Raw genomic sequence first — 13,104 nt, forward strand, 5'->3', positions numbered from 1 at the left:
CCTCAAAGATAACGAATATCTTCTTGACATCAATGACAAAATTTCCAACATTCATTCCTTGCCTAGAGTTGACTCGACACATGTTTGCATAATTTATTCTTGTGTCCTATCTAAAGAGATTCAATCGCATTCATTTTGCATCCTCAAACATCAAGGGAAAACCATTCACATTTACAAAGGTGCTTGCTAGGAAGATATGTGTGCTAAAGAATTTTGAATGTACATAATCATTTTAGAAGCATTTACATGTTTGAAGCTTGCTATCCTTGATCATTTGTACAACCATAGATGACTTCTTTTTAAAAAATTGAACTATGAGAATGTGTACTAACACTTTGACAACCCTTTAAAAGTAATTTTAAATACCACCACTTTTCAAAATGGAACAAACATCAATGAATCAAGAAAACTAAAGAACATAGGTACACAACCATCAAGATCGAATGGATGATGAAAAGAATATAATAATAGACATTAATAATTTATAAGCACAAATTCAACATAGAATTTTTTTACACCAAGGCAAAACCAAAAAAAAATTAAAAAAATAATATAATTCTAATTTTTCTAATTTCAAGAGAAGTCATTTTATATACGACATTTTTCATTGGACCTAAAACTAAAAATCGTTTTAAAATAAGATCTAATTCTAACTTTAAAAATTGATTTGTACTTACGTCTTGAAATCTTTCTAAATTAGCCCTAGTTGAATAGAGAAATGTTCATAACTACTATAACATCCTCCGTCGTTACCCCAATTAAAAATGATGAATAATCTTCCAGATCCCATTCTCGATAGCCTTGCATGGCGTTCGATATTGCACTCTCATCTGCAACAGCCTCTTAAATAGCCTCTGAAAAGCACCAAACTAATTTTGACATCTCAATCCATAGATAAGCGGAAGGCCAGAAATGATCAGTCTTGTTATACTCATGCCCAAATAAATTGGAAACAAATTTATACTCTCGTGCAGGCTTTTATAAAATTTTAAAGGCAGCGCAGACGCCATTGTTTAAGAGAGCTTAAACTTGGCTGCAAACTGTATGTGTGGCAAAATGGGCTTTATATAGCCAAAAAATTTAAAAAAATGTTAGTTTTCAGTCATGAAATCGGTAATGGCGGTCATTCTATTGTGACAGACGAGCAAACAGTATAAAATGTATGTTGTTTTGATATAAACCCAACTTTCTGTTGCACAGTTTCTTCCATCATCACACTACGGAAAAAGAAAGAAAACCTCCAAACAAAACGACTCCAGTAAAGAGACGGGTAAGTTAATAAGTACATCAGAGACATTCATGGGGATTGAATGGATTGTGTACAAACCCATTCATTAGTACAGTCAAAAGGAAATTTTTTATTTGGAATCTGATCAAATATCTACAGTACAGGCTATGACAACAAATGTGCAGTGCAGTTTCTTTCAATAATTTTGATCGGCAGTAACAGTAAAACTTTTCTGTCGCATTTCGCCCCACATTAAGAATAAATTCCATACCCATTACCAATACGAAACTGGACTAAATGATAAATCATTTGCTTTGGTTAAACAAATCAATGAGGATTTGTTGGTGCAGTGTGAATTGTCCTTAGATATTGGACTTATTTGCAATTTCCTAGCTATAAGCAGACAAAACCTACTTTTTTGTAAGATAAGAGATTAAAAGGCAAAAAGAGTACAATCAACTCTGTTCTGAATCAAAGCAGATGGGCTCGTGCAATGATTACGCAGAGAGAATAGGTTGTGCTGCTCCCTTGCTTAAACTCTGTTTTTCATCCTCGTTATTCTTGTTAGACATGGCAATCAATTGGAGCTCGATTTGTGCATTCTGGGCCTTAAGGGCATGCACTTCGTCCAGCAGACCAGATACCTTTCCTTGCAGCTCGATGATCTTCTGTATATGCTCGGATTCTCTTTCACTGAGAGACCTACAGCGCATGGATGTTGAAGAAGGCAACTGATCTGGTCCAACACCCATTTCATTCAACAGATTCAGTATGATGTCCTGCTGTGTAAGGGTAGATTGCAGGATGCTCTGCAGCTGGGGGAGGAGGGCAGAAACAGGCTTATGCGTACTAGGATGTGAATTGAAATCCTGGGGAGAGTATTTCTTTCCAGGGGAAAGAAGCACCGACGAGGTCCCTGCAGATGATGAAGAGGGCTGAGAGGAAGAAAGGCTGTGCATTCTTCTGAGAGGAGGGAGAGGATGATGCACAAGAGGCTTATTAGGAATAGCACTACCATCTTCTTCAGTCACAGAGAAACGCCCTTTCTTTTGAATCAGACCAGCTTTCAATCCATGGCCACCCTGACCCAGATTCATCAAATTCAGGGCAGGCAGCTGCTGCCGGGCTTCCATTTGGGTAGGCTCGGAACCCTTTCCTGGGGAGTTCTGTTTATGTGCATGAGACTCAGCATTAGCACATGAATTCACCTCAGGCTCCCCTCCAGCAATTGGCCGAGGGTCTGACACACTCGAATTCAGTCTAGTTCTGGGACTTTGATTTGTATGAGAGTCACAAGTCTCTTTCAGTGCCGGGTTGCTAAAACTTCTGGGTATCCCTGGACCTAATTTGAGATTGGGCTTTTTGGGCTCACATTCAATACCGTCATTAACATTTGGGTGCAGAGATTCACTAGATGAATTCCTATTGACACTCTCATCCCAGGGTCGATACATGGGCTCAAACTGCAGATTGTCCTCATTGAAGTTCCACCCACTAATCCTCCTCATATGAGGCATCCCAGCAGGGTCGCCATCATCCTCATCATCTTGAATGCGATGCATCTTGAGACTGATCATCTTAAGCCTATCAGGCAAACGGGGCAAATTGTCCAGAAGATGCTTGACAAGGTACTCAGGGGTCTTGGTATGCCTGAAAAAGGAATGCTTGAGCAATTTGTCGGCGGAGGGGCGGCGAGTGGGGTCCTTGACGAGGCAAAGTCCCACCATCTCTCGGAAAGAGCGGGAGAACTTCTTGTCGGTGGCATGATCAAAGGCAGGGGGGGCGCCCTGAAGTTGCATGAGGAGGGCCTTAATGGGGGGAAACTTGGAGAAGGGGGCATGGCCATGGGCGAGCTCTAGGGCAGTGATCCCAAAGGACCAGATGTCCGCCTTGTGGTCATACCCAGAGTCATGGTCGATGACCTCAGGGGCCATCCAGCAGGGGGTCCCCACAAAGGTGTTGCGCTTATGGCGGAGGGCACCAGACTCAAACACAGAGGCAGAGACCCCAAAGTCGGCAAGCTTGACGGCGCCCTTGGAGTCTATAAGGATGTTCCCAGCCTTGACATCACGGTGGATGTGGCCCTGTTGGTGGAGGTAGTCCAGGGCTTTCAGGGTATCTTTCAGGACCAGCCCAATTGCAGGCTCTTCCAGGCCCCCAGAGAAGGCAGCCTGCATAATTGACTGGCAGGACCCGCCCGCCATGAAGGGCATCACTACCCACAAGCTCTGCTGGACTATGAAGGAGCAGTGGGCACGCAGGACATTTGGGTGCTCCATCAGGCTCATCGTCTGTGCCTCCCGCCGGATGTCATCCAGATTGGCGTTGAGGCGCTCCAGGTCTATGCTCTTTATGGCCACCGTCTCTTTCATTGGGATGCACTCTGCCTCGTACACTGTCGCGCTCACGCCCCGCCCGATTTCCTGCAACAGCCTGTACTCCGACGACATAACAGGATACGCCCTCCGTTGGTGCTGCTGCTGCTCCATTGAAATGGATGGATGGACAGAATCGACGAGAATCCCAGATTCTGCTTGTGCTGGTCATTTTAAAGAGGGTCGTAGTTGCCCTCAGGAGTGAAGAAGGTGACGGGTGCCGATCTTCCACGTCATTCTGTCCCTTCCTCACCGTCTCCTTGCGCCATTTTTCCCTCACACTTAATTGCTCTTAGACCTCATTGTCACGAATTTGAGTGCCACTCCTCCTTTGCCAACTAAACATGAACATGTTCGCTTACTTTTATTTTTCTTAATTTATCAAGAGGAATAGGGAGTGTAGCGCAGCGATTCAGAGCATGCCGTTTTATAAGGTCAGCTCCTCTATAATATTTTGATCAATGTTAAATGGATCATCTATAAATTATAGGTAAATTAGTTGTAGAACTTACAATTTAGGTCATCTAAAGTGACGATCGAGATCAAGTAAGCTTAATCTTAACAATCATTCAGGATCATCTATAAATTATAGGTAAATTAGTTGTCGAACCTACAATTTAGACTACCTAAAGTGACGATCGAGATCAAGTAAGCTTAATCCTAACAATCATTCAGCTGAAGTAGGTTCATGTTAGTGCTTTTCAATTGAAATCATCATGATTATTGTTATATTTAAATGCAACAACCTAGAGCTTAATGTTTTATAGGGTGAGCCTCCCTATAACCTTTCAAGCGATGTGTAATGGATCCTCATCTATAAATTGAAGGCAAAAAAGGGGTTGAACCTACAAACTAGACTACTTTAAGGCGATCATGAACGGGTGAGCTGATCCTATGGGTCCTTCAATGGAAGTAGATCTATATTAGTGCCTTCTAATTGAAGTCATCACGATTATTGTTGTTATTTTAAATGCGGCAACCCAGAGCTTAATGTTTTATAGGGTGAGCCTCCCTATCATCTTCCAAACGATGTGCAATGGACCCTCATCTACACACTGCAAGCAAATTAGGGGTCGAATCCACAACCTAGGCTACTTTAAGCGAGAATTGAGACCAAGTGAGTTGATCTAGGGGTCATCCAATTGAAGTAGATCCTTGTTAGTGCATTCCAATTTAAGTCATCGAGTTTATTGTTGTTATTTTAAACATATTCAATATTTAAAAAAAAAAAATATTTTAACTAAAAAGTCAATTATTGTAATGATAAAATTTGTATATTTGTGTTATTTTTCTTTTAATTTTGTGTTTGTTTTGAGATGATGGTTTAATATATTTGTATATTAATAATGTGTAATTTTGTTCAAAATCAAGCTCCTTCCCCATGTCTTTTCTTATTTGATCATACATATTCTTAAATATTTATTTCCCATCTTGTTTGTATATACATACATTTTGACATGTTCACTTCAATTATACATTTATTTTGTTTATTCTTGTACCCATCCCTATACATCTGAGGTCATTTCCATTGGCACAAGATTGATCCCACACTCATGTATTTGACCCCTAATTTTTTATTATTGCAACGATGAAATTTGTCTATTCATTTATTTTTCATTTAGTTTTGTGTTTATTTTAATATGACTTAATTTATTTGTTATTTATAAATGATGTATTTTTTGTGCAAAATCAAGCTACTTCCCCATGTCTTTGTTTAATTGTTTACATATATTCTTATATATTTAACTCCCATATTTTCTCTATAAAAATGCATTTGGATATGTTCATCTCAACTATACATTTATTATGTCTATTCTTGTATCCATCGCCATGCATCTTAAGTTGTTTTGTTGGCACAAGATTAATCTTCCACTCAACCCTAATTTTCTAAAATTCAAGTTCAAATATTGGTTGAATTTTGACCTTTCATTTCTTACTTAGGACTAACTAAACACACGTTCATACAATTTATTGTTGTGTACCTACATTTAAATGTGTTTAATTGCATTCATTTGATATCAATGAACACTGAGGAAATAAATTTACATTTAAGGAGCACAGTGGTAACACTTCCATAATTAAAGCACTAAAACAAACCTATATTGGCACAATAATCCTAGAGAAACATTTATGTAACTAAAGCTTGTTGTTTTTCATCAATGACAAAAGTATAAGCCTTTAAAGCCACACTATTTTTGGGGGGTTGACCTAGGTGAACTTGTTCCCTAGTAATCTAGAAGCCATCTACATGTATTCATAGATACCTATAGTCTAGATAGCAAAGTAGACATACACAAATTCATTGAACAAAAAATAGGAGTACAAATCCAACATCTGCATGACATTCAAAAAATTTATGAAAGTGGAAGTGATCCAAAGGCACATACTCAACCCAAGAAAAAGCACATGCCTTGCATATAACTTTAGGTAGAGCACACACATAAAATATGTCATTCCTAAGCCAAAGATAAATAAGATTCTAGAATCTTGTAACATGACATTGGTAGATATAAAAACAAAATTCCATAATTTATTCCATATGAACCAATTGTAGACACCTAAAAATGTCTCATTGATCATGTACTAATTATTCGTCTAATTGATTAAATAATTCTTTAATTCTTTAATTAAGTTAATTAATCTTATTATTCTATTTCATATTTCCTCACCATCTTACTAATTATTTCTATTTCAATCCTATCATCATTTAATCATTTTAACCATTTTCCAATGTTGATTAAAAATTTATTATTTAATTAATTATGATTTTTAATCCCTAATTTAAATAATCTTTATTATTTAAATAAATTAATTTTCAATTTCCATCTCTAATCATCTAATCATTAACCCTTTTCTAAATATTAATTAAATATTTATTATTTAATTAATTATGATTTAATCCTTTAATTCAAATAATCTTTATTATTTAATTAAAGTTCATTTCTAAATAATTAAATAATTTCTTTAAATTATTTAATTAACTCATTAATTCTTCAAATTCTTCTAATTTCTTCTAAAATACATGTGCATGATTTCAAAAACACGCTAAATAAATTAATTAATTCAATTAATTAATTAAATCATTTATCTCTCCAATCTCTATTTCCATCTTTTAGGTAGCTTTTTATAAATAAAGCTTTCTTTGTCATCAATTAATTTTCCTCCAATTATTCTTTTTCTTCCTTCAATTAGCTTTTTCTCAATCAGTTGACTCAATTAATCTATTCAATCTATTATGTTTCACCTCTAAATCAATAATTCAACTATCAATCAACATGTGAGCTCACCTGAGTTCCACCTCTTGATCAATCTGTTCCACCTTTCATTCAATCTTCTCCAAAAATCCATAAATTGAGCATTGCTTCATTTTTAATAATCACAAACTTTGAATCTTTGTGTCAATTGCAGGTTGCCAGCGCAATATCTGAGAGCCATCGTACCACAGAGAAGAGAAGAACAATGGAAGCCATGATGCACAAAAGGGAGTTTCATATTATTTAATTTAATTATATTTTGCATCTATTTCATTGGTTTTATGTTTGAATTGCTTATATAGTTAAGGAATTCATGATTTTCCTTATTTCCTATTTAGCAATGATGAATTTGAGCATAGCACATTTTGGTGAACCTGACATGAACCACAACTAATTATCCTTCTTTGTTTTCTGTGTTATTTTTGCAGATCGTACAATTTTTTTCCTTTTTTGCAGGTTGCACAGATTTCAAAAAAAGATCTTTTCATCATGCATTCGTGTTTCCATCATCACACAATCGCATAGATAGGGCTACACAATTGATAAGACAGGGTTACACATTCGTGCATAACCCATCACACAATCGCCCTTACAGTATTACGTAATCGACCTTTCAGGATCACTCAATCGTCTTGTGTTTATCATGCATTCAGAGGAAAAATTGCTATTCTTTTGTTTTAATTCTTATATTCTTTCTGTTCTCTGATCTGTTTAATTCTGAATGAAATTGAGTAAATATGGAAATAAATTATTTGTATTGCATGTTTTATTATAACAGTTTATGGCACGTAAGGTACAATTCAGGATTTTAGGTGCTAGAAGGACAAAAGAACAAAGAAGACAGGCTAGACATTATCAAAGGATTCTCAAAGCAGAAAAACATATACAAGATTGGGAAGACCAACCAACCATTGACAGATACAACATCTTAGTTCTCTCATATCAAGTGAAATATGACTTAATTAATATTAAATGGATGATGAGAGATCTAACTAGGGCCTCACAATCTGTTTTGTAGGTTTCTGATCAAGTTTGGTTTCAATTTTTATTTATTTATGTTATCTGCCTCTATGTCACGCAATCGTCCTGTTATCATCACACAATCGCCCTTACAGTATCATGCAATCGCCCTGACAGTATTACGCAACCGACCTGTTAGGGTCATGCAATCGCTATGTCAGAATCACGCATTCGACCTTACAGAATTACACAATCGCTTATCCAGGGTCACACAATCGGGCAGGTATCATCACGCATTCGTTTCTATCAATTTTTGATTCTTTATTTTCTGTTGATTTAATTTTACTGCTAATCATCTATTTACAGCCTGTGGCGAATTTACAGAAAGGATCAGATTAGTATTAGATCAATTACACTCATAATATCACACTTCATCTTTTGGTGCTTAAAATCAACAATAGTTAAAATGGACATGCATGCATAATCTCACACTTCATCTTTTGGTGCTTAAAATCAACATTGGTTAAAATTGACATGCATGTATAACACTTTGATTTGGGCTTAAAATCAACAATGGTTAAAATGGACATGCATGCCTTCATATTTCAATTTGGTGTTTAAAATGGACATGCACATGCGTATTCAACACCTCGATTTGGGCTTTAAAATGAACGTGAATCAGGTTGCATTAGATTAAATCACATTTGATTTTCTAAAGGGATAGAACTTTTATCATGTTTGGGGTGGACCTACTGTTGCATTAACTAACTTTCCACCTGCCTTCGAGGTCTTGGGAGAAAGGAAGGAGTGACAACGACACCCAATTTTATTTTATTTCACGTAGAGAGGGGTATCTTTGATTGGGGATTCATCACCCCACAGAGGTACTTTGAATTGGGATGCATTGGGGATATCATCTCTCCTAACATACTCTCGAGCGGGTTTTTCGAGCTGCTATATAAATATACTGGTTAGGCGGCTAGAGTGTTGAGTGAATTCAATGTATGTGGGGGCCTTCCCTGCACCAATAAGCTCAACTAAAGTCTTAAGTGGCTTGCTCTGAGAATCTGTCATTGGATCGTGACCCCTCAAAACCTTACAATAAGAACCAATTTAGTAGCCCAAAACCCTACATTCAGTGATTCTAAGAGTGCAGATCGTACCCCATAGATACCCTTCATGTACCTGGCATTATGACACAGAAATCCCTTGGTTATAAGATCTTCAGATATTCAGGGTAAGAGACATTGACATGCCTGAGAAGTGTGTGCCGTGGAGTGGAGCCAATGCTGCCAAACTCTCTATCTGTTCATTTTGTTTCAGTATTTCGTAAGGGCCTCATTGAATGGTTTCCAATTTCCAGCCTTAGCTTGTCTTCTATGTCTTTATATGTATCGTTGTATCAGACCAGTATTGAGTCAGTCATTTGGGCTATTTCAGGCCCTATCCTACGAATCTCCGAATTCTTTGAGATTGTTTGGAAAAGTAGTTCAGTCAACTATATTTACCTCCAAACAATTGTTCTCAGACTTGAAAAAACCATGAAACTTTTCCTACACACAGAATTACTGAAAACGAAATCCATTTTGAAATGTCAGACAATCCTGCAAACTCAAAGTTTTACACATCTGTGACCATAGGTAGTCCTTGCATAGTCCTCATTTACATCCTTATTATCATCCATAGTCCTTGCATAGTCCTTATTTACGTCCTTATTACCGTCCTTAGTCCTTGCATAGTCCTCATTTATGTCCTTATTATCGTCCATATTCCTTGTATAGTCCTCATTTACATCCTTATTATCATTCATAGTCCTTGCATAGTCCTCATTTATGTCCTTATTATCATCCTTAGAAGCTACATAGTCTTTATTTCCGTCCTCATTATCGTCCTCATATATGTCCTTGTCTAGACCTCATATACGTCTATCTTAGTTCATCATCAGTTGCATAATCATCCTAGAAAGTCATACCCCAAACATCCAAAACACAATCAAAGGATCAATCAAACTCAATCTCAACTCAAACAAGTTGGTCAAGTTCAATCAAACATTGTCACATTTAGAGAAATGGAGAAAATATCTTACATGTTGTGATCCTAGGTCCAAACCAATCAAGCAAACATTATGGATTGGCATTATACATTTCATAGGGAAGGTGGAGGATTCATCCCTTCCATTCCTATTCCATCGCCATCCATAGAAACCTTAACTCAATAGATCAAGACTTTGCAACAAGTGATAGACATGACTAGTCCTAACAACCATAGGAGTTGGTTAGAAAAAATGATGAGAGAAGTGATGACCATGAGGGAATCAATATTAGACCAACCTCCTTCTTCTTGTGAGACCATTCAAACATGCCAACCTTCATTCTTCAACAAAATCGTTCCTACCTCAGTTCAACCAACATTAGAGTCATGTAAAACTTTTTTTCTTTCAACCCACTATATCAATCATACCAATCACATCAACCCAACATTAAAATTACCTCTTTCAACCAAAATCACACCCCTTTCAACCAAAGTCCAAATAAAAATTCATACCAACCCAACATTCAAACCTCGTTCAACCAAAATAAAACACAATTCAACCAAAGTACAAAACAAAATTCACATCAACCCAACATTCAAAGTACCTATTTCAACCAAAATCAAACCCCTTTCAACCAAAATCAAACCCCATTCAACCAAAGTCCAAATCAAAATTCACACCAACCCAACATTCAAACCTCTTTCAACCAAAATCAAACCCCTTTCAACCAAAGTTCAAATAAAAATTCACACCAACCCAACATTCAAACCTCTTTCAACCAAAATCAAACCCCTTTCAACCAAAGTCCAAATCAAAATTCATTCAACCAAAATCAAACATCTTTCACCCAAAATCATACTCCTTTCAACCAAAATCAAAACCCTTTCAACCAAATCCTAAATCAACCATATCTATCCACCATTTCATCATCCCCTAAAGTCACACAAGACCAGTCCACACCATCTTTATCCAATAACACAACCTCCCAAGGGGTATCCATCGTACAAATCCAATCTAATTCAAGTCACGATTCAGAGGATCTCATTCAAAATCCTTTTTCATCAAGCCAAATTGTTGAAACATTCCAACAATATCCCATCCATTTCCAAACTACATCCCCAAGTCAAGAGGATAACCCAAAATTAGAAGAAATGAGTCCTGAAACAAATAAAGATCAAGAACAACCACTTCCATCCTACCCAATTTTTGATCAAGATCCCACCGACCAAGAATCTTATGATGACCCCTTTGCTCTTTTCTATTCCATTCATAATGACACCCTTTCATCTCAAGAACAAAGTGTCCTTTCAAGTCCCATCCAACATCCACCTCCTAAGCAAAGATCAAGACATCCCTTCCATCCTCACTAGTAATCCCTTTACAAACCAAGATCAAATCATACCTTTACCTTCATGTCCTAAACAAGATCCCATTATTTCTCCAAATCCTGATCAAGGTTCCTCCATCCATTCATCTCCATGTCATAATCCTCCATGTCCTTCACAATATTCCCTCTCAAATAAACTTGCCATTTCTCCTCATGATCCCAATCCCTCTACACAAGTTGTTCATGAACCCCTTATCAATGAAATCACCAATCCAGATCATATTACACAGAGCAACTTGTAAACAATTGTATGTGTGCCATCATCAAATGCTAATATCGTGACAAAAACAAACATAACACCATTTAATAAGATCAACACTTGGTTGAGTTCATCATCCTCTTCAAATGCATCAATAGAAATAGGCATAGTACCCTCTCATGTCACAACTTCGAAACCAAAATCAATATGCCTCATATACCTGTAATACCCTAAAAATGGTCATCTAAACCATGGGCCCCTAATCTTGACAACATCACCAAGGTCCTAACCAAAGGCAATTAAATCAATCTTGAGCACACAATTAATTAATTCTTCAATCATTAAATGTACATGACAAATTAATCATTCTATATTTATTTAATTAATTAAATCATTCCAAGAAATCATTTTGATCAATTATCCTATTTAATTTATTAAATAGCTTAGCATATTTAATTAATTAATAAATTTACCATTTAATCATGCAAAAAGAAATTAATTTATTACCAAAGAGGAATTAATATGCAAAGCAAGAGTTAAGTTGAAAATAGAATAAAAGAATTGAATTGAGAGAAATCAAACTTGAGATATTATTTCTTATTCTAAATTGAGATAACTTGAAATCAGAAAAGCAATTAAATTGAATTTAATCATTCTCTAAAATTGGAACTCAAGACTTTTGAGAAAAGAAGTTCAGTTGCATTAAAAAGATTCTTTTCTTGAATAAATAAAAGAATATGCATGGAGTTACTTATTTTCATCTCAAATGCATTGAATTAATTGATTTTTATCTCCAATGCAAACTTGAACTTATAATCTGAATGCATTTTAATCAAGCTATAATTGGAATCTATCTCAAGGTTAACTGAATATGATCTTTCAATTATTTCAATTATCCTAAATTGTGCTTTTTCTTGATTTCTCTTTTGATTCTCTATAAATTCAGCCTTTATCTCTCATTCAAAACACCCTGGAGATTTATTGTTATTATACAGTTTTTTGCTTTGCAGTCATTGAAGATATTGTGCTTGCTTTTTGAGATTATTGCATCTTAGTTTAGTTTTTTTTTGCATATTTAGTTCAATTATGATTTCTTGAATTCATATAGCTTATTATTAATCCATCTAGCATAATCTTTCATCCACCTTGCATCCATTTAGTTTAATCTCATGCTCATTTAGATTAAATCCTTCGTCTTGGTGTAGTCTAGTTAGTGTATTGCTTATACAAATCTGAGAGCAAGTCTATACTCACATCTTTTAGAAGCCAATGGGTCGATTTGTTATGGTTTTATTATTCATGCTCATATCTGTCTAACCATACATGTAATGAATTAATTGAAGTGTTGTGTCTTATAGCTTACAGATTCTTATTCCACTTTTCACACACATTTCTAGCGCCCACTGTGGGGCAGAAGACTACATCTTTTCCGCCTCGAAGACTAACTTTTTCTTATTTTTTAGATTTTTCGTCCATATAGTTATTGCAAAATATTGTACGAGTTTTCCCATAGTGCCGAATGACAAACTGCAGGTATCGTACGATCTCATACAAATTATCGTACGACTAGGTGAGAATTGTTGTACGATACTCTATATTTTTGGTTAAAAAGAAGACTTCATTCTTCAGGTTCTTTATTCAATTTTGATCATACTAATGCTGTGACCCT

The 13,104-nt window shown here is 36.0% G+C and overlaps 1 protein-coding gene across 1 annotated transcript; it reads right to left on the reverse strand.

Moving 5' to 3' along the window:
- Positions 1 to 1,256: 1,256 nt before the first annotated feature.
- LOC131035901 (serine/threonine-protein kinase BLUS1) lies at positions 1,257 to 3,964 on the reverse strand. Its single transcript, XM_057967669.2, has one exon. The coding sequence runs from the start codon at positions 3,715 to 3,717 to the stop codon at positions 1,726 to 1,728; it is 1,992 nt and encodes a 663-aa protein (XP_057823652.2). The 5' UTR covers positions 3,718 to 3,964; the 3' UTR covers positions 1,257 to 1,725.
- Between the last annotated feature and the right edge of the window lie 9,140 nt (positions 3,965 to 13,104).

Source organism: Cryptomeria japonica, chromosome 8 (genome assembly GCF_030272615.1).
Source record: "Cryptomeria japonica chromosome 8, Sugi_1.0, whole genome shotgun sequence".
Lineage (NCBI taxonomy): Eukaryota > Viridiplantae > Streptophyta > Pinopsida > Cupressales > Cupressaceae > Cryptomeria > Cryptomeria japonica.

Bases quoted from the DNA above. Each gene is read 5' to 3' on its own strand.
- LOC131035901 (XM_057967669.2), bottom strand. From the start codon at position 3,717: ATGGAGCAGCAGCAGCACCAACGGAGGGCGTATCCTGTTATGTCGTCG.